Below are 21,886 nucleotides of genomic sequence, written 5' to 3'. Positions count from 1 at the left end.
TATGTTAGAGGCAACGGTTTCAGAAAGTTTCAGAAATACTTATTTATTTCCATCAGTCAGCATTTTAAAGCCTGAAACCAGGGGCGTCACTAGGTTTTTAAGGACAGGGGGGGCTTAGCCCCCAGGAGGTGCACAGGAAGTGAGCAAACGTAGCGCGTGAGAAGACTGAGAATTCATTTAGTGTTATTATTTCAGTCTGACTTTAAACAAATTCTAACAACGAACACGAGTTCCAACAGTGACTATTAATAACCAACATAGAGGCATGGCTTTCGCTCACACAACACAATAATTGTTTGCTCTAAAATATTTTGCACTGATTACATATGTGACTAAAATGGTTGCAATTTCAACCCCTGAAAAATACTACTTAATTACTTGAATTTAATTAAATGAAATTAATATTAATGAGTAGAAGTGAAGGGAAATGGACAAATTTATGATCATATTTAAGTGATCATATATATATTAATATATATATTATATATATATTAATATATATTTATATTAATATATATATATATATATATATATATATATATATATATTATTATTATTATTGTTATTAAATAAAATGACATCAAACTATACATTATCTTTATCTTTGAGTGATGTGATATAATGCTTATGTGGCTGCAGGCGTTGTGCCGGTATAGAAACACTTAGCAGTCGCAGAACACCATAAACTATGGGTTATAACTTACGGTGGATAAAATTCCAAGCGGCTTTATGACACTCCATTATTTCCCACATATTTTGTTACACATAAATCTCTGAAAACCCAACTCCTCCCTGCTTCATTTTACCCGTCGGCTAGGATCCTATGTCTGTTCTCCCTGGTATTATTCATATCATTGTTGCCATTGTTGCACTTTGTTCTAGAGGAGACGTCAGCTGCGGAGGGGTAAGAGCTTGATATCCATTAATTGCACTCGTCAAACCGTTCAAAGACTTTTGTTTCTAAAAACTAAAACGAATATAGCCAAAATGAACATTTGATGAGGCTGAGCTGTCAGTCACAGAATTTGGCTGAAGTGCGCGTTTGGCATCCACACGCTTCCTGCTGCCATCTGGTTCTCATGCGAAATCGTGAAATATCGGAAACCTCTCAAGGGTCCTAGTGATTCTAGAAGCGTTTATTGACTGCGGGGTCTATTTTGACGTTACAAAACACATGATGTCTTCTCGAGTGACCTGTGATTATTGTTTCATCTTTGCATGTTTCTCTTGGAGCATCCGCTATTTCAAATAAATAGAATGATTCTATTTGACATGAATCTACCCATCAACCCAGAGTTGTTTTTTGAACTGATCATATGAATGAGCCAGGATTGACGTTGGCACCCCCCCTCCGCCCCCCCTCCCCTTGTTTTCTTCCCAGCAGCGTCTGCTCAGGCCCCTCCAATGTAACTCCTGCTAGCGTGGTGCTGCTCTCGACCTCCTTCTCCACTCTTCCTCCTCCTCCTCTTCTTTCTCCTCTTCCTCCCTTCACACAGCTGATGCCCAGGTACACTGGCATGTCTGCACCCTCCCTCCCTCCTGCTCTTCCATTTCCTCCCTGTTGTCCAGTTTTCTCTCCTCCCACGCTTCCTTTTCTTCTTTCTCTGTCTTCCCCTCAAACCAAGAAAAATGCCAATTAGCCCAAAACAGCTTCTGCTTCTTTCTGTCAAGTTTTTTTTTTTGGGCCCAATTCGATTTATATCCTCACGACTGTGCTCATCCGTGATGTGAGATGAACTTAAAAATGTGATGGAGACAGTTCCGATTGACTTCAGCCGCCGAAAAGAAGCGACCCTCCAAAGAGAGCTGCTTTGCATCCGCTGCTTCATTTTTGTCACATCTGTGACATTTCAAAAAGAGCAATCGAAACGGGATCAAGTCGTTCGACTGTTCCATCATGCATTCCTGCCAATTATTCTTCTTTCTCTCCCTTCTCCAAGGCCTTGTTCCCTCCTAGTTCATTCACTTGCTTTACACCCCTTGACTTGTTTCCTTGTGTGTTATTAGTCCTACATGGTGTCATGCTCATTCACCTCTTGTCACTCCCTTAATTTATCCTGCTGCGTGTCCTATAGCTGCGGTGTTTAGCATGCTTGCTTTCTTTCTTTCTTTCTTTCTTTCTTTCTTTCTTGCTTCCTGCGTGGCCCCCAGCCACACACTTAATGGGCTATACTGTGCACCACTTCAAAATTCCTCTTCCTTGCATACCCTTCTTCCCAATTATACTCTTACTGTGCAACCTCTTATTTTCATGTCACTTCCTCTGCTTCTTCGTATCAGCACTTCCTCGCATTTTTTTATTTTTTTTTCCCTCGGTGATTTATCCCCTGATTGCCCTTCTCCCGTTGCCGTGTTCCTCATTTGCTCCCTTACCCCCGCCCTCCCCCTTTACTCCCCTGCATCGTGTTTCTCCTGGTACAGTCACGGCCCGCGTCCTCATCTCCCTCCCTCCCTCCCGCCCCCTCCTCGTGCTCCCCTTTCCGCTGTGCTCCCTTATCTATTAATTCCCGTCTCCTCTCCCCCTGTCTGATATCTCCCGCCCCGAGGAGTTGTGCTGCATGTGTCTGCTGGTGTGTTTTGACAGACAGGGCCCTGACCTTGTCTCAAACCTTGCTGCTGCACAGGCTGAGGGGATGTGTCAGCCTCGCCCTCCGCCGCCGCGTCCCTCCTTAGAAAAACTCGCGCAAAGGCACGCGTGCAAACCGCACACATAAACATTGCCACGTGCATGTACAGTAGATGCGAGCAGTGAGAGGCCGTCAGGCTCTGTGTAAACACCCTCTCAGCTGTGATCTGATTCGGTGTGAAGAGTCGACGCGTTCGGACTTCCGCGTAAACACATGACTTCCCCAGGAGTTGGATTTATATTAAGCACAACTGCACACGCAGGTCGTCAGGCGCATCTTCATTTACTGTTTTTCTTTCCCTTGATATTCCTTCATCTCATCTTTTGCGTGTTGAGATGTTAATTATACAACAATTATTTCCGTATTTCCTTTTGGATATGCAGAGTCTGTTATTTCAAAAATACAATTGAGGAAGACTGGAACAGGAACAAAGTCCTTGTTGAATTTCTATACATATTTATTTAGTATATTTCTAATTGTGATGCATATTTGCCTCCGAATTAGTGTAGATTTTACCTTCAATACGTCCTTCAGTCTTGTTTTTTTTTTTTATCCCTTTCGCTAATCCAAGTAAGCGCGGTGCTGGCCAGCCAGATAGACTGCTCCTCACTTGTTACTTACAGTGTGCGTGTGTGTGTGTCTGAGGATTGTGTGCGCCTGTACAGAGCCAAGTTTCCCTCTAAGCCGAAAAGCCATCAGCAGCGAGATCATAGAGCGCTCGCTCCTCTTTAGACCCCCTGTGGTGGAAGGAGATAAGAGATAAGTGTGTGCACATACTGTACGTGGATACGTTACAGTCGGCCGAGCGTGTTGCGCGCACCCACTACTTGCAACAGTCACTCATGGTGAAACAATAACAGTTTATCAGGTCCGGGGCTGTTGGTGTGCGCCACCGCCGCCGCTCGCTCAGCCTTTCTGCTGCTCGTCGGCGCACCAGACCAGAGGTCTTTCTGAATGCCTCTCCGCATCCTTTCTCCACCATCAATACTCCTGTCGTCGCCTTCTCTCATCCGACAGTTATTGCACATTTGATCTAATCTATTACGCTGCAAGATAAACAGCGGCTAATGTTTGTGTTTGCCTGTGTCTGCCAAGTGGGATCTGAAACACTGTCTGACGACCGCCTTTGTTTTTCTCGTTGCAGACAATGCGGCTACAGCAAAGCTTCCCAAGAGGGAGACGAGGAGCTGTACTTCCAGTGTAAGTGACTGCGGCCGCCGTCTCTCCATCACGTCGTTCTGCTGTTTCGTGAGCGTGTGCGTGTTAACCTGTGTGCGGTGGGAAAATAAAGCCTCGGCCCCTCGTCTCTTGCACCCTCGTCTCAGCGCACGCGATTCACACACATGTTTGTGCATCGCGGACGACTTTGAGGCATTAAGCAGTGCCACGGCATTAATTCTTAATTCTGAGTGCACGCTTAGCCGACTCTGAGCACACTGACGCACTCCATTAGACGCCGCGTGAGTTTGATGGGGGGAGACTGAAATCAGGAGGAGGGGAAAGATAAAGAGGGAGGTGAAAAGAAGGGAGGGCGGTAAAGGAGGCTGCAGAACAACGCAGCAGCAGCAAAAAAAAAGAAAAAAGAGGATGTTAAATGTTGTATATCATGCTGTACAAGGTCGTAAATGAATCTTTTTTTTTGTTACCTCAAAGCTCTCAATAAGCGTTTTGTTTGACAGTGACAGAATGGAACTAGTTTGACATATCTCTTCCTGTCTGCGCGTATCTGTGCGTGTCAGTGCTTTGTTAATGTGGTGGATGTGCAATATGTGTGTGTTTCGGCTTTTCTAGTGTGTGTGTGTGTGTTTGTGTACACAGTTTCAGTGTGCGCGCGTGCTCATTTGCGTTGTTTAATCTCCCAGCATGCTGGGCCCTCTGGAGAGGTTTGGAGCACTATGCCTGATGAATAATGAGCCGAAGCCATGCGGCTGGGAATTAAATCTGCCCAAACAAAGACATGCCAACAGCTGACATGCACGTAACACACACACACACACACACACACACACACAGGCGAGCACATTTTTTGGCCTGCTTTTCAAAAGGCGCGCACACACTTTTCTTTGTAGGACATGGACACTCACATAAATAGACACAATTTAACACTTTTTTTTCTCCGTCGCCATCATCCAACGCAAAGTCCACTTCCTGTTCCGTGGATGCAGGGCGGCATGCTCTTGTAAAGTGCAAAGTATTGGGTGTCACGTAAGCCTGATTTTTTTACATATTTTTTTTTTCCTTCTTTTCTTTCCCCTCCCATCTGTTCGCCTGCCAGACTCTTAAAACACTCTCCACAACCATATATTAACGCGGACGGGCAAGAGGGGGACAAGGAGAGAAGAGTGAATAAATGAGTCCGCGAGTAATAAAGCAGAGGAGGGAGGGAGAAGGGAGGGCAAATGAGCGAGTAGAGAAGGTGGAGGGATGCGGTGCGGAGAGGTGAACTGGCAGAGGAGGGGAGACTCGTCATGAGTGACACTGCTCAGAACGTTGGTTTTATGTCACAGTACGTGACCTAGAAACATGCTGCGAGTGTGTGTGTGTGTGGGGTGGGGGGTGGGGATGGGGGGACTGGGTGGAGAAAAAGCTCAAGACTCATCTGCAATCTCCATTAATAGATACCATCCATAGTCTGATTGCGAGTAAGAGTGAGACGACGAGGGATGGCGTCGAGGGAAATGAACGGGGGAAAGATTCCGAGGCGCGATAAGGAGTTTGTAGCCTGTTGTCTTGAATGAAAATATTTGTGCGTGAGCATGCTCGCTCATCCGTCGCCCACTGAAGGTTATGCAGCCAAGTGTGAATATGTTTTCCCCCCCTTTCAATCCCTCACGACGGCGACACAGTTAACCCTGAAACTAATCAGCTACCGGCCCAATGAAGCGTTATGGCGGAGGATTGTGTACGTGTCGGTGTTTGTGGTCACTTTCGGGCCGTATTGTTCATTTTGTAAGCCCTGTTTTAAGCAGCAGCAGCAGCATCAGCGGTGGTGGTGTGTTTTAAAAAAAAAAAAAACCCGTTCAGCAGGAAAGAGCCTTCGATCCCGTGCTCAGCCCGAGCTTTGAATAGAAAAGGTTTCATTTGTCTCATAATTGCACTTTTAGCTTTATTTGTCGATGCGTGCGTGCACGCGCCTTACACACGCGGTCTGCGCGCGCTTTTATAAGCGGAAGAAGGCGCGTGGGTGCGCTGGATCGATAAGCCGTTATGAGGCAGCGAGTGTAGGATCCCTCGGGTCGATCTGGAGCTGTAATCACATTTCAGAGCCGGGGTCCTGCTTTGGGGAGAAACACCAGACCAGACCCCTTCCCTTCCCATGGAACAGTGGCTTTTATGTACGTATAGCAGCAGGGGTCAAAGGTCATCTAATTGAGGACTGCACTATGCTAGTTAATAGTTATTGGCTAGTGTATTTGCTAGTTGTTAGTGTTCAGTAAATACCGCAGGCAGTTCATAAAGAAAACAAGTGGCTCATTGAGAAACCGGATAGTGTTTCTTGTTAGCCGTGTACAGTCGGGGTCAATATCACTTTCATTTTTAAATGTCAGTTGAAAATTCCAGTTGTGTCTCATTGGTGATATTTAAAGAGGCACTTGGAAGAAATTAGGCCTCGTATTTGAAATCTCTTTGTGTATTGGATAGAGCAAGGGAGAAGGACTCATCTACTATGACAAGGTTTTCAGTTTTAACCGACATTAAACCCTGATATAGTTTTGAATGAGCCTTGCATCACTTCATAGCAGATGTCATATTGTGGGTCCATTGTTGTTTTTGTTCTGTGAAAGTTGTCATTTTACATATGTGTGTTGGAGAGATAACACATTAAAGCTAACTAATAAGACAAAGAGCCTTGTGGAGGAAGCCCAGAGTCAGACTTCCTCTCTGCTAGTTACAAGGTCAAAAGTAGTAATGAATATGGTAATGGAAGTGCATTGCAACTTTTCAATCTTATAAATCATGCAGAAATCAGGCCTTGTCATTTGGGGTTGTGTTTAATTATCAGAAAGTGTCTCCCTTGTAAAAAACTCTGGTGTAGTTTCCCGTCTTGAGGTCAAAGAGTTAGGGCTTCTATGCCGAACATTTTGAGTTGTACTGCTTGGGTCGTTCAGGGACATCCTTTGTTGAAACGCGCTGATATACCAATTTCTCCTCTGATTGTAGCCTCTGTGGAGCACAAAGCGAGGCATACACCAGAAATTTTTTGCTTTGTGATGACGGAGGGGTGCATCCAGGGTCACAGACATCCTTTATGTTAACACAACAGTTTGGCGACTTAATGGTATCTGAGTCTGGTTCTTTTTCATCTGTTTTGTGCTTCATCGGGACAGACATGCTGCCGCTGCCGCTGCCGCTGCTGGGCGCTTCAGACATTTGTGATGCGCTTCTTTCTTCAGACAAGCACCATGAATAATGCACTGATGTACAAAACGTGGAAGTGCTGTTAACCATTGCTGTGAAAGTTGCCTTACATTGCATATTTCTGTGTGTGTTTTGTAGTTAAGATCCCAACACGGAGGACCTACATTGACCCTGAGACCTGTGAGGACCTGCTCCAGGCTGTGCACACATTTGCCAAGGAGCTCGACAACTCGAGCATCAAGATAGAGAGAATTGTGCACACAGGTACGTGGCGTGGTTATACCAGCGACAGTGTCGCGCAATGTGCCAAGCATTGCAGTTCCTCAAATGACCACCGTAATCACAGTAAGATCCCACACCAGCAAACAGATATAAATTCTTACTATTGCATAGGCTACCTCTCCAGGCTATGCTGTCGGCTCTGTGTAGATCAATTGCAGGAGTATAAAGCAAGCTTTAAGCTTGTTACGCAGTCTGAGAGAAGCGAAAAATTAGTGCTTGCTCCTAGGCTGCGGGAACAAGAACAAAGTTTGTTCTGGCCAGAACATTTATACTTCACGAGAAACTCAAGTTCCCAAACTCCGGGGATGTCCTTATAGGGCCCTCCCAATGCAACATACATCTGAAGTGCTTTCAATCAAAGTGCTGTACTGGGCAGCTGAAGCCAATAATCAGAAATAAACCACTGAAACATGCCAAGGCTCATATGAAGCAGTAAACAAGACAAGAACACGTCTAAGGCTAATGCCTTGAGAAAGCCTGTTCCATAATATTGGTGCATGTTCACCAACTGTCTTTTTTCTGACCTTAGGAACACTCAACAGACCAGTTCCCTAGGAGCGAAGTGCATGAGAAGGTGCATATAGGGTCGCAATGTCATTAAAATAAGATGCCATTTACACTGTTATAGGCCAACACAGGAGTAAAGTGCTTCTATTTACCTGCACCGGTCAGAATATGAGCTGCAGCATTCTGCAGCACCACCTGCAGGAGATTGATGAAGATGGGCACTTTTCTTTCTATTTCTGGATGTCATTTTGACGACCGTGTCCATCGGACCATGCCATTCATTAGGCGTGCGCCCGCGCACGGTATGCCACTCTCTACTGAGGACAGATTAGCGTTCAAGCTACGAATATTAGCACCTGGAAGCTCACAGAGTGGCCAGCCACAGAGCAGAGAACAAGTTGCGAGAAATGCCAAGATGGCGACTCAAAGAACTACCACACGGTGCTTCAAAACTGCTTTCCAGGAATCCTGTTGGTAACATCACAGAGGGTTTTTTCACCGTTATGCACATGGGAACAAATTATTTATTATCAATAGTTCCAGTTGACAAAGTTGACTTGGAACAAGGGGAATTAAAGTAAATGCTGCCAGATGCCCTACTACAGGTCAGAGCTATTGACACAGTTGTGAACTATTTCCACAGGCTGTTTCCATGCAACCATTTTTCACCTGGCAACCATTTCTGTTACCAAATACGGCGATAGTGATACTAAATCTCAGTATGAGCGAAGTAACGTAACAGTTCACAGGCAACTAAATGCCTTACTTTTTCACTTTGTTTCGCTCGACCTGCCTTGAAACGAATTGGAGAAACCAGTCCAGTCAGTCTGGCAACTTACTCATTCGGCAAAATCGAAGCTGTGCGGTTCTGGCTGTTATATTTGACTTGTCTCCACTTGATGCTTCGCTGTTTTACCTGCACCCTACCCCATCTTTGATCTTTCTTTGATCCCTTTGCATTTCATGTCTCTCTCTCGGTAGTGTCTGTCCATTTGCGTCATCTCCTCTTTCTTACCAATATGTTAGTTTTTCTCCATCTGGCGCTGCTCCAACCTTTGCACCCCTCACCCCTCTCCCTTTCTGTCTAACCCCTGATTCATTTTCTTCTGGCCGTCTTTTGATCTTTGCGCAGTTTGACCTGCGGCACCCTGTCCTTTTTGTTCACATCCTCCTTTTCTTGTCGCGCATCAGCTAATAGCAGCGGTGACCTCAACCTTCTCCGTCTCCCTCCGCAGGCGACTTCGGGGAGGTGTGTCGCGGCTGCCTCAAGCTGCCCAGCAAGAGAGAGCTGCCCGTGGCCATAAAGACGTTAAGGGCCGGCTGCTCTGACAAACAGCGGCGCTCCTTCCTCAGCGAGGCTGGCATCCTGGGCCAGTTCGACCACGCCAACATCATCCGGCTGGAGGGCGTCATCACCACCGGTGAGGAGGGAGGGAGGGATATTAAGCAGGAAGCAGGAGGCGAAAGGCAGTTTGGGGAGTGAGGCGAGACCACTGGGAAAAGAATGGCAAAACAACGGAAAGTAGGTGAAGATGAAAGGAGGCACGTACAGAGGGGGGGGAAATCCCGGGATCAAGGGAGAATGGAACAGTTTGATCGCCTCCACTATCATTAAAGGGGTTTATTACATCCATTACCAAAAGGAGGTGATGCTGTAGGGAGGACAGAGCGAGGTTTTAATAAAAGGAGAATTAGAATTTGACCGTTTTAATATACCGCGTGCAGCGGGGGTCGCCGCGTCGGGTGAAAGGGTTGGCGCAAAGGCAATGGACTGGAGAGGAAAGTGTCGGGATGCGGAGGCATGGGACGCTTCCGACCACTTCAATATCGAGCACGAGGAGGGGGTCAGCGCTCACGGCAAAGAGGGCAAGACCGGAGGATGGAAAAAGACAAAAAAAAAAGTTTGAAGAGCAGCGAGCGGGGTGAATGGATGCTAGCAGCAGCCAAGCCTACATCAAGGCCCATTTTCCGCTGACAGATAGCAATTGAGGTCCAGGAGTGAAAACTGGATGGAAGGGGGGAAAAAAAAAACTCAAAGGGAGGAGACGGAGGAAAGAGACATGAGAGACATAGAAGATGAGATAGAGGTTAATGGGAATGGCAGGTGAAGGGAGAAGCTTTAAGGAGTTTGTGGAGTTTTTGTTGCCGCTGCAGTGATGTTGTTCATTGTGAATGTGTGAGTGAGTGTGTGTGTGTGTGTGTGTGTGTGTGTGTGTGTGTGTGTGTGTGTGTGTGGGCGGGCACGCACGGTGCCCCTCCCGACACACTCTGTGCTCAGTAGGATGGCAGCAGATGTGTAGGGTACAGTAATTGGTGCTAGAGACCCAGCGGGGCCTCGAGACACACTCCAATCTCTCCCACCGTCACACACACACACAAACACACACACATATTCACAGACAACTCACCTGCGAGCTTCCTCGTGCACAAAAAGGCGGCGCGCTCTCGTTTGCGCGCTCTCGCTATCACTGACGCACGCACGCGTGCTTGCTTGCTTCCTCGCTTGCCGTGAAATTCCGAATCCCTGCACACAAAAAGCACACGCTGTTAGACTACAAACCACCTGATTTACATCACTCACCCCCCCACCAGATCCTCACTCAGCCCTCCTTCCATCCCGCCAACACACCTCACTCACCTGCAAACAGCACCCAGCTCCCTGTAATCTCCCCATTCTTTACACCATGATTCAGGAGCCACAAAATGATAATAATAATAAAAAAACTGGCCTGAAAATGGCTCCACCTCCTGCTGGTGTTATTTAAAATACAAAAATGTGATTAATTAATTAATAATATTTTCATGCGCAGCAAATCTTCTTCCTATAGTCGTAGCATATATCTTAGCCTGGCGATATTTAACCAGGTCAAACTTCACACATACACTGATCAGCCATAACATTACAACCACCATCAGGATGTAGGAATATGAATAATATTTATCATCTTGTGACAATACAATGTTTTGCTGGGAAGTGTTTGAACCTGGCATTCATGTTCGTGTCACTTAGACATGTATCACCCACCTAGACTAGACCTGGCACCCAGACCTGAAATAATGACAGCACCCAACCTGAACAGGATGCAGCCTGACACAGGCACACACACAAAAAAAAAAACGCTTTAGGAGAAACTTAAAAAAGCATGAAAAACAGAACAAGGCGTTGACCTGGCCTCCAAATTCACTAGATCCAGAACTGATCAAGTATCTAGTAAGGGATGATCCACACAGACCCCTCACGGTCATAATGTTATGCCTGATCGGAGTACAATAACAGTGGGTCCAATAAATGTGCGTTAAATGTTGTCACTCTATGTATCTGAACATACAACTGTGATCAAGAGTAATAATGTATAATGAACAGTGGTATCTTCATACCTTCGTACCATACAGTAGTTTCACTGAGTTGCTTCACACAGCAACAGTGGCTGCATGTTTCCACGGAAGAGGATAAGTGGGAGGCGGAACGGCTGCCGCACTTATTCACGATAACACTGAGCAACAGATACGTGTCTCCGCAGCACAGCCATCCACTCCGGCTGCAATTCAGGATTCAAGATCGCTTCATTGATCCCCGCAGGGAAATTGTTTTGTCCAAGAGCCTCGAGATAACAGAGAAACATAAATGTGACCAGACATAGACATAAGAATAAATAAACAGAATAAGATAAAAATAACACAGTCTTAGTAGTGTAGGAATGAGGTAGTGTAGTTACAAAAAATATACTGAAAATATACATTCAAATCTACAATCATATAGACATTTTTAAAGTGTCTCAGTCGTGTAATGCAAGAAAACAAGAACGTGTAAGAAAATGTGACACTTTCCCACCTGAATAAGCGGATACGTCACTTTCCATCAGCCGCCCCGGCAGCCTGATTGAGCCCATAGAAGCGTCAGTGGTGCCACACGGAGTCTGACACAGTGGAGTGCAGTTAAGTTCAAGGATTTTCTTTTCAATATCTAATCAAAGTGTGACTTACCAGTGTTTACGGCTATGAAAGCGCCTCGTGTGAGAGAGCAGACACTTGGAACTCTCTCGCTCTCTCGTCTGCTTCCACCCTTTTCACATTCCAGTCGGTGTTTTCAAACATCTATCGCTCGGCACGTCTCTAGCAGGTTACAGTATGACACAAGCAGTAGAAGCTGAGTGCGTCTTGTCACGCTAAACCGCAGATTCGGCCTCCAACTCGCGTTAATGACATGATGACTGGCACATTACGGAAGCATCTCTGGCTCACACCTCGCACGGCGCTGTTGCTAACCTCTCCAAATGGCTCCTTAAAAGCCCAGCGATACCGGCACGATGTGAACTGCGGATATTACAAAAGCCAAGTTATTGTTTTAATAATACGTCTGCAAAAACCTCAGGACTGATCAGCCTATCATCCCGCCTCCGGATAATTGTAGAGCGGAGTTGTTTACATATCCATCAAGGTTTATCTTATTGTCTCAACCTCTCATAATCCTCCCCTCCATTCCCGTCTCCTCCCGACTGCTGCAGCCTTATTTTTCCTCCTCTGTGCGCTCCACAGCGCTGCTGGATCCCTGCCATCTGTGCCTTGGCACGCCGTGTGCATTTGTGTGAGCATGCACGCCTCTGCTGCTGTGCGCACGTGTGAAGTGTACGAACGCGCACGATCGGGCCGTGCTGGCCTGCGTGTGTTGTCGTGCACGGACGGGGTGTGTGTATGTGTGTGTGTATGTGTGTGAGTGTTTCAGGGTCGTTAAACTTGCTGAGACAGCCAGGGCAGCACACAGGTTCTCCCAGCTTCACTACAGTTCACTGGGTGAAGAATGGCTTTGCACAATGCCTGGCGCGCTGGCAAGTGGACTAGACTCACTTTATTCCCTCCCTCCCCTCTCTCTGCGTCTCTATTACCTTGCTATCACTTTCCCTTCCCTTCTTTTCTTTTTTTTTTATATGCATTGATTCCCACAATTTTAATCCAATTTCGCTTATTCATACGCTCCTTTCTGTCGTGCTCTTTGTGTTTTTCTCCAGGCAATACCATGATGATCGTGGTGGAGAGCATGTCGAACGGCGCCTTAGATTCCTTCCTGAGGGTATGTTTTGTTTTTCATGTGTGCGCGCGCACGTTCAATTCATTTACCTTAAACGTATATGCAGATGCGCTTGCTCATTATCCAGCCAAAATGAAGACTCGTTATTATCCGCCGTCTCAGAGCCGCTTTCACAAATGAGGCTTTTTGTTCCCGCTATTCGAAATTCCCTGTTGTTATAATGCAATCCCGAGGCAGCGGCACGTGCGTTTATTGCAGTAATAAGGAAAACACGGCGTAATTAACGGCGCGAATGGGGCGTTTCTGCTCAGAGAAGCTGTAAGCTTGTGTAAACTGTTGCCGCGCCCCCCTCCCGCTCGGCGAACTACACTTCATAAGGATATGAATTAATGGCCTCTTTGTTTTTATTCTCCAAATAAAGGGATTCGGCTCAGCGAGCACAGCGTCGTACTGTAGGAACAGAAGTGCTGGCTGTTTTATTTTACCGTAAAGAACCACCAAAATGCTGCCTCCATAGTCTCCCTTCAACTCTTCTCTGATTTCCCTCTTCCACAGAAGCATGAAGGCCAGCTGAGCGTGATGCAGCTGATGGATATGCTTGCCGGGGTGGCATCAGGGATGAAGTACCTCACCGAAATGGGCTTCGTCCACAAACGGCTGGCCGCACACAAGGTAAGGGAGCAGGTGGGAGGAAGTGATGGAGAGCGAGGTGCGGCGTGATGCATGGCTCGGGCTATTACCAGTTTTCGCAGGTGGCTCACAGAAAACCATTTGTTCTTGCTGTTGGACGTCCCAGACAATCGCTCACCTGCAGAGTTTTGTTTAATACATGACGCCGAAAGAGATGACACGATACCGTCACATTGTCAAATCTATGTTTGTGTTTTTTTCTCTACGAGTCTGTCAAACTGCAAATACAGCAATGCGAGTTTTTCCCACCAGGATGTTGAGCACTAATCCCCCTCCAAATGCCAGCCATGCTAATCAGTGTTTCTCCCAAATCTCAGGTGCTGGTTAACTCTAATCTGGGCTGCAAGGTGTCCGGCTTCAGACCTCTCCAGGAGGATAAGATCGAGGCTATCTACACCACGCTGGTAAGGGTGAAGATCGTGCTTTGCTGGATTTGGCAGATTCCGATTTCGCTTTCTGCTTTGCTAGTTAATGACCCTGAAAGCAGCACAATGCCCGGTGGTGGAGAGTGCACACATGTGGCCCCCTGATTTTAATGAGCCCAGACCAAATGAGAGTTAACATATGTCATGTCAGGTTCAGGTGAGGTCATATAATCACGCTTTAGGCTGATAAAAAAAAAAAATTAAAAAAAATCCAGTGATTTATTTCCTTGGTTATTTTAGGATTTCACTCAAGGTGAACCCACTCTCCAAATGATTCTTTTGATCTTTGGAAAATGTGCTCAAAGCTTTTCAAAGAGAATATTAAAGCTTTACTTTCCTGAACTCTCTGCACCCTCTCACCCTCCATCTTACCTCTCCCTCCCGTTCTCGTCTCTCCCCCCAGCACGGAGGGAAGAGCGTGGTGCTGTGGACCGCTCCCGAAGCCATCCAGTACCACCGCTTCTCCTCGGCCTCCGACGTCTGGAGCTTCGGCATTGTCATGTGGGAGGTCATGTCCTACGGAGAGAGGCCCTACTGGGATATGGGCAACCAGGACGTAAGTGGAACGAGAAGGAGGGAATGAGAAGGAGGGGGTGCTGCTTTAGAATTTCTCTCTCCACCCACTTCCTTTTATTCTCTCTATCACTTTCTCCACTTTTTCCTATTAATATCTCCACTTTACCATCCTGCCTCTCTCTTTCACCTCCCTCTGATGCTCTTTATCAATGAGCCCTCTATCCATGCCCAGCATGGATCTTATTAGAAGAAAGCCAAGGAGCCACAGTACCTCTGAGAGCTTTCGCATGGCATAAGTCCCCCTCTTTAAGTCTGCATCAGCTCCATGACCAATCCTGTTTTCTCTTAAGGACGCATTGACCCCCTTCCAGTGGCCACCGCCTGTCCCCGAGTGCCATCCCCTCTCTTAAAAGTGTTTAAAATCCCTCCCTGTGAAAAAAAAACATTCAGCCTCTTTAAAGAAATGCAAAGCACTTGCCATTTGAGGGAGGAGATTGTCCGGTTGATAGGACCCTGCAGCTCGTCACGAGTAACCTGTTATTTCCAAGTCAGCGTGGGGAGCGGGTTCTCCATTCCGCGCTCGTCACCCGCCTCTTTGCCCTTCAGTGGAAATGGAAGAAGAAAAAAAAAAAAAAAGCTTGTTTTTAATTCTACTCTCAGAAGCAAGTCCTGCTCCTAAAGTGCAATTAAAAGCGTGATACGAGTCTGCTCACGAGACAATAGATGGCAGATTTTTCTCAAGGACTAATCTATTATAATTGCGACGACACTCACAAGGCATTGGGAAAGGGAGCGCGTTATTGACAGTCCAAAGGCTCCATCGCGCTAACGCCCTCTCAAATTACTGTCGTCGTGAAATAATACTTCCACTTTGTGCAGAAAGGTGCATCGTTAAAAGCAACGAATTATCGCCGCGTTCCGTTCATTCTTCAATATTCAAAATTAATATGCATGAGTTATTCAGCAAGAACAAGAATAGCAAACCTTGAGAAACTTCTTTTTTTTTGGTGCCCTTTTATTATGAAGAAAAAAGTTCCGTCTCAGCCTGGTTCATATTATCAAACTTTCCAATTGAGGGGTCAAAGGTCAAGCTTGTCGAGCGCCGGGGATATTAATCCACTTTAAATTGATACATTATATCGTAACGGAATTGTTGGTCGGCCTGTCCACCTGTGATCCATCGTGCCCTTTACCTACCGACTTTGATTAAATGGAAAATGTCAAATGCTGAAAAGCATTTCATGAATGCTCTTTAGCGAGATAGAAGCTTAAGGGGCTGAGAGGGGCCGGTGGAGAGAAGAGAGTGTTTTAGGAAATAATGCTGCTGATGGATGTCATTTTTGTGATTATGCGCTGACTTTATTGCCTCCTCTCAGGAGATTGTATTTCTTAGAGTGCTTCGGTGGGAGAATGTACTGTATCGCATGTCCCTGGATACACTAAGAGGAAATCTCTTACGAGGTGTACTCGTGAATGGCTTTTGAATGGGGACAACATTAGTTTGATGGAGCAGTAAAGAACGGCGGGGAAGTCTGGAGGGATGCTTTCAGGCTCTGCTGTTTTGAAGACGGCGCGATTTAACAGGATCAGATGAGAAACGCTGAGCAGAGAGGAATCATTCATTTAATAGTTTATCTAGAGTGCATCAGGCATTAAAGCCTCTAAGAAAGAAGTGACTTTTACAGTCTGTTTCATTCCTTTGATTCCTCCGCTGTCTCAAACCCGTCTGTGCTGGCTTCGCGGCATATCATATTTAAAGGAAATTAAAAAGTTAAGACTGCAGTTTTGTGCCAGTGGCAGCAAAGCTATTGTGGTGCCCTGTCAAATATCCAGTGAACTAATAATTGGAGACATTGAATATCCTCTCAAACAACCTTGCACTTTACACACACAGTGTCAACCAGTCGTGACGGATTCTGTTCAGTGTTTGCAGGGACACATTCTCTGTTGTACAGTTTGGGAATTGTTGTTTTTGCTTTAAGGCAGATTTGTAAGCAGCTCGTAACGGGGTTTGCTAAATCTCTCCTCCTCGTAAGGTCACCTTAAACAGACGCTGTCTTACTGAAATGCAAACCATGCAACGGACATTATAGGTGGTGTAATTAGAGACAAGAGAAAATGAAAGCCCCAGCACTTTTCTGCTCTTACTTATTCACGTACAACCTACACTGTCCAAATGCTTCTATTCTTGGCAGCTAAGCAAGTCCACTGTAAAGAAAGGAAAAAGGACTTTAAGTATCTTATGCAACTTTTTTTAAGTAGGACAAAACTTTTCTGCTTCTTTATTCAGCCCTATCCTATCCTGCACCACCACTCGCGCTCTTTAACAATGTATCCAATTATACTATAAGCACTAGAAAGCCACAACGCTAATTTCTAACCTGATATTATTGACTTTCTGTCCCCGTGCGTAGGTGATAAAGGCCATCGAGGATGGGTTCAGGCTGCCCGCTCCAGTTAACTGCCCTCCACATCTCCATCAGCTGATGCTGGACTGCTGGCAGAAGGAGAGGACAGAGAGGCCCAGCTTCAGCCAGATTCACTCAGCCCTCAGCAAGAGCATTCGCTCACCCGACGGCATCGGCTCCTCCACGCTGGCACGCAGGTACAGGCTCAGTCGATCTGCAGAAGTGAATACACGCAGCCATCCGTTGAAGCCAAGTTAATTCCTGTTTCTCCCGCTCCAGGACCTTGAGTTCATCCATTACACTGGCAGACAGGCCTCTCCCCTCCTTCCCGTCCTTTAACTCCGTGGGAGAGTGGCTGGACGCTGTGGACATGGGCCGATACAAGGACAACTTCACTGCGGCGGGATACTGCTACTTGGAGTCTGTGGCGCGGATGACTGTCCAGTGAGTGGCTTTATACGATCCGTGACCTTTCACTTGCGCTTTTAGAAGTAGGATGGCTCGAAATAATTAGAGCAAAGGCCAACGAGCAGAACTACTAAAAAACACTGTAGATAATCACCTTTACTTTTTAAGAGGTTATTCACTTATTTTTTAACTGCCCAACTTTTCATTTGTGGAGATGTACAACTTTTTTCTTCTAAAAACAAATTATTTTTTTATACTTTATGGTTACACAATCGTCAGCTGAATTCTTAAAATAAAGGTGTAACGTGCTGACAGTTTGGAGCAGCAATTTGCCTTTTCTCTGCACATTTAAACTGGCACTAGGCTAATAAATAGTAAATAATGTTTGTCCTGAAACATTGAATATAATAAGTAAAATCTGATTTCATCTTAAATATTTAAACACGGCTTGAAATAATAATATATGAAGAAAACAATGGCGTGTAGTGTAGTTGAGTACTCTTGCATTTAGGCTTCTTTCTACTTCGATTCTTCTTCGATTCTTCCTGTGTCTTAATAGCAGATTGGGATGGTATATATAAAATTTGTAAAATCAGATCTCGGTCAGCTTCAATCATCTCGATAATTCAATTGTATATCATAAAAATAGGACACAGAGAACATTTTGGTGGACATTTCGCTGATAATACATAATTTTCTTCTTTATTTTAAGTAAATTTTAGAATGTAGGACTTTTACTACTACTACTTTTACTACTTTTAATAAGTGATTCTTCCACTATTGCTATAAACTTTAGCTTTCAGAGTTACTTATTTAGAGTTTTGGTCAGTTATGCATTCGTAGTGAATAGATCACTCAATTTTAATTGCTTAGTTGAATAATTATGGTGTGAGAGGAGTTGTTCTAAACTGGTTAACTAGCTGTTTATATAATAGACAACAATACGTGCATTTTGATAGTAATACATCTAAATGTTTGAAGATTGAATGTGGGGTTCCACAAGGTTCGGTTTTGGGGTCGAAACTTTTTATATTATATATCAGTGACATTTGTGAACGGTTTGTTTTGTTTGCATTTTTGAAGATTCTGAAAGTGAAATGGTGAAACTTAAAATCCGGTTTGATGAAAATAAGTTATCACTAAATCTGATAAGTTTACGTTGTTTGCTAAAAGAAGTAAAGATGGATAAAGATTATCCATTGATGGGGTTAATATTGAGGGGGTATCAGAGTTTTGGGGTTTTTTGGGGGGAATCATAATGGATGAAAATCTTACATGGAAGTCACACGTGTCAAAGTAAAGCTGTCAAAGAATATTTCAATTTTGAACAAAGTCAAGCTTGTTTTAGATTGCAAAACAATGAGAATGTTGTACTGTTCACCTTCATTGCCTTATTTCCGTTATTATGCAGAAGTGTGAGGTAATATGTATATGAGCGTAGTGTGTAGTTACGTACAAATTCCATTGTCCTCTTTCATGTAAGGAATAAATCAATAAAAATAGTTTTTAAGGATTAAAATGAGAACTTACTTTGTTACATTGCAGTTACTAACCCCAGTTACGCGTCATTTCATTAACATTAGCAGATCTGTGAGGGAGGCTTACTATCACAATGTGTTAGCTTAAATGTGTTTGACTGGCTCACTAATGTTAATAATGATTAGTGTAATATGGACGTAGGAGGAGCGGTTTTAAAGTAACTACATTTCCTTTCAGTCATGAATGTTTAGCACAGAGAAATGTGATGAGACCTGAGCAGTATTTTCAGTGATCAGTGAGTCACCTACTTAAACTCAGCCGACGCATAATCTTAAAAGTGTCTCATCTGATCTCGGTAAATCTTTATCTCTGCGTCCACAGAGACGTGCTGAGCCTTGGCATCACCTCCCTGGATCACCAGAAGCTGATCCTGGCCGCAATCCAGACTCTCAGAGCCCAGGTCATCCAGATGCACGGCCGCGGTGTGCAGGTCTAAACATTCGACGCGCCTGGCCTCACGCTGCTCGCGCAGACCCGTACACGTGTGCAGGTGGATGCAGGGGTGGAGGAGAGGCAGAAAGAAGAAAGAAGAAAGAGCTCTTCCGGACTGAAAGAAAGACGAGCAGACCTTTCAGCTAACTGCGGCCCTCTTTTCACTCCTCCTTCCCACACTTCCTCATGCCTTCCTCGATTCCTTCCTTCCTTTTTGCAGCGAGCCCCCCCTCAGATCCCCAATCCCCCGGAGACGTGTCCCGACTCAGGGGGGACAGCAGAGGAGTGATGTCATGTGACTGTTTTGTGACCTCTATCTGCACTTTGACCTTAGACAACTGTGTCGGCTCCGTCTTGCTGGTTCTAGATCAGCGAGGGAAGACGAGCGACGTACCTGCCGTCTCTAGCAGGACGGCCTCTGCTTGGAGCTGAAGCTGCTGACGAAACAGCTGTACTACACTGCACACACACACTGCACACACACACACAACGCTCCGAGACACACTAAACATTTTGGGTGTAATTTCCCTTTACTGCAGCATCGATCTAAACAACTAAAAACAATATATTGTCAAAAGACTTTTACTGGCCTTGGATCAGATGTTCCCACAGAACGGGCGCAGCTGATTCCACATCAAACAGAAACTGATTCACTATGAGGATACAGAGTCACATCATTGATCTCATATCAGATGGTTAAAGAACATTTGGAAAGCTTGGGTGGAATGTAAACTATGGTTTGAGGTGCAGCTTGTAAGGGCCAAGCTGTCCAGGTCAGAGGAGCGGGAGGAGATGGTTGACCATGGCTCACCGAGTGGAGCTAGCATCCAGCCAAGCGCTACGTACGCTACGTAAAGTGAGCTAATGACATGCAGTTCTTTCAAGAGCATCAAGCAGATTTTATTTTATTTTTTCCTGTTTAGGGCTACCGACGGCGAATCAAATGCTGCAGGACACAACTGTAACGCGAAGGGTTTTCCGGGCCGCTCATGAATTTCGTCACTGTCCGTCTTTCTTTAATCTCTTTATCTTCCTCCCTGTTCTCGTTTCCTTTTGCGCGTTTAAATCTTACCTTTGGCCTGCCGGACGTCATCTCGGATTGTTCCTCCTCTCCAAAGGTCACTACTACGTCACTAACTACCGCCGCCACCACCACCAACACCACCACGTTTATTACTCTGTATAGGACTCAGGCCACCTCTGGAGGACGGCCCGGTTTAGATATTTATCCATATTTATTTATGTTTACAGACTGTGACACGAGCCTCTCCGGAACTGAAGTTAAGATGATTTATTTAAGTATTTAAAAAAAAAAAAAAAAGATGAAAAAAAAAAAGTAAAGCTAAGCAGTTGTCGTCTCGTTTCCGTTCTGTTGATTTATTAAGATGAGGTGAGTTTATACCTTGATCAAATTTGTTGTTTTGTACAAAGGAAGTGAGAAGCAGGCCGGAGGACTTTTACTGTCAGCACACAGTATCTGTGTATTTCCAAAACACTGGATTTGCTACAGTTAATTTTAGGTTCATTATCATTGGATTTGCTGTAAACGTTACAGTCGGATACAGAATGTCTTTTTTTTGTTTTTGTTTTTTTTGTTTGTTTTTTTACTTTGTCGCTGTTGTCAAGTTGAATTTTACTTTCCTGCTCTGCCATACGGTGTGGGTTGCACTCTTCCAGTTATCTCCCAGAACTCTCTATCTCTGTACAGTGATCAGCTCCTCGCCTTTTTCTGTCCTCTTTCAGCGCGGGAGACTTGAAGGAAGACATTTATCGGGGCATTATTTGATTATCATAGTTTCACAATAGAAATTGACGTACATTTTTTTTTTTTTTAATTTATTGATTTTTTTTGACTGGAATATTGTGACTGGTTTGTATTTGGTACAAAATTTCCTTGTTTTCTTTTTCCCCCTCCTCCCTGTAACCGTTTTGTCAGCTAAAATAGAAATGTGTGTCCTTATAGATGTGATCGCGCACACGTTAACATATCTTAACGAACATAGTCCCTTTTATACACGCACACACAAGCAAAACTACAGACCCATGCAGTCACTAACACAAACCTGGACCTCATTGCCACAATGAATGAAACTCAAGTCGTTTCCCCCCCGCCCCCCCTCTCTATCACCCTCCCCTCCGTTGCTGTGATCATTATTATATATGTTTAATACTGTAAATATGTATTTGAAAATGCTAAATCTATTTTTATAATTTGTTTGAGAAACGATGTGTTGAATATAATATCTGCTCACTGTGTAAGGGTTTTATTTGTTCCAATTTAGGGCCATATCCAAGAAATAGGTGTTTGGAATATAAAACTGGAAAAAAAAAAGTTTTGAGTTTTGAGTTTTTGATGATTTTTACCCGTTAGAAGAAATCTGATGGCTGTTGCAACATTAAAAATGTGTTATTAAAAAAATCTCCAATACAAGCCAGGGTTGCTCTTCTTTTACTCTCTGTAAATTGTGTGTGTATGTACACAGACCAACTGATTGTGTTTTTTAAAAGGCTGTTAAAACATTATTTTATTTTATTTTGTCTGCATTTGTCCTCATAGTCTAACATTATATATATAAGGTGTCAATGTTACATGAGATTGATGCAGTTTTAGTCTTGCAGTTAAATGTTTTATTGTTTCAGTGTGTGTGTGTGTGTGACCATCACCAG

At 44.7% G+C, this 21,886-nt stretch overlaps 1 protein-coding gene and 1 long non-coding RNA gene across 3 annotated transcripts in view; one reads left to right on the top strand and one right to left on the bottom strand.

Moving 5' to 3' along the window:
* Nucleotides 1-21,650, top strand: part of LOC125019888 (ephrin type-A receptor 7-like) — a 134,620-nt gene extending 112,970 nt beyond the window's left edge. For both annotated transcript variants that reach the window (XM_047604923.1, XM_047604924.1), the window contains exons 9-18: nucleotides 3,772-3,827; nucleotides 7,125-7,250; nucleotides 9,011-9,196; nucleotides 12,782-12,843; nucleotides 13,357-13,473; nucleotides 13,809-13,895; nucleotides 14,320-14,472; nucleotides 16,847-17,037; nucleotides 17,120-17,284; nucleotides 19,109-21,650. In XM_047604923.1, the coding sequence (XP_047460879.1) occupies nucleotides 3,772-3,827; nucleotides 7,125-7,250; nucleotides 9,011-9,196; nucleotides 12,782-12,843; nucleotides 13,357-13,473; nucleotides 13,809-13,895; nucleotides 14,320-14,472; nucleotides 16,847-17,037; nucleotides 17,120-17,284; nucleotides 19,109-19,223 (1,258 nt within the window). In that variant the 3' untranslated portion in view covers nucleotides 19,224-21,650. The remainder of the gene's footprint in view (nucleotides 1-3,771; nucleotides 3,828-7,124; nucleotides 7,251-9,010; nucleotides 9,197-12,781; nucleotides 12,844-13,356; nucleotides 13,474-13,808; nucleotides 13,896-14,319; nucleotides 14,473-16,846; nucleotides 17,038-17,119; nucleotides 17,285-19,108) is intronic.
* On the bottom strand, nucleotides 9,170-12,365 carry LOC125019890. The gene is made up of 3 exons (XR_007114138.1): nucleotides 11,154-12,365; nucleotides 10,184-10,299; nucleotides 9,170-9,268 (listed from the first exon to the last, which is right to left on the bottom strand). It is a non-coding gene; the product is annotated as an uncharacterized LOC125019890 (long non-coding RNA).
* Nucleotides 21,651-21,886: the final 236 nt, after the last annotated feature.

Source organism: Mugil cephalus, chromosome 14 (genome assembly GCF_022458985.1).
Source record: "Mugil cephalus isolate CIBA_MC_2020 chromosome 14, CIBA_Mcephalus_1.1, whole genome shotgun sequence".
NCBI classification, from domain to species: domain Eukaryota; kingdom Metazoa; phylum Chordata; class Actinopteri; order Mugiliformes; family Mugilidae; genus Mugil; species Mugil cephalus.
This window is presented reverse-complemented; position numbering and strand designations above follow the sequence as displayed.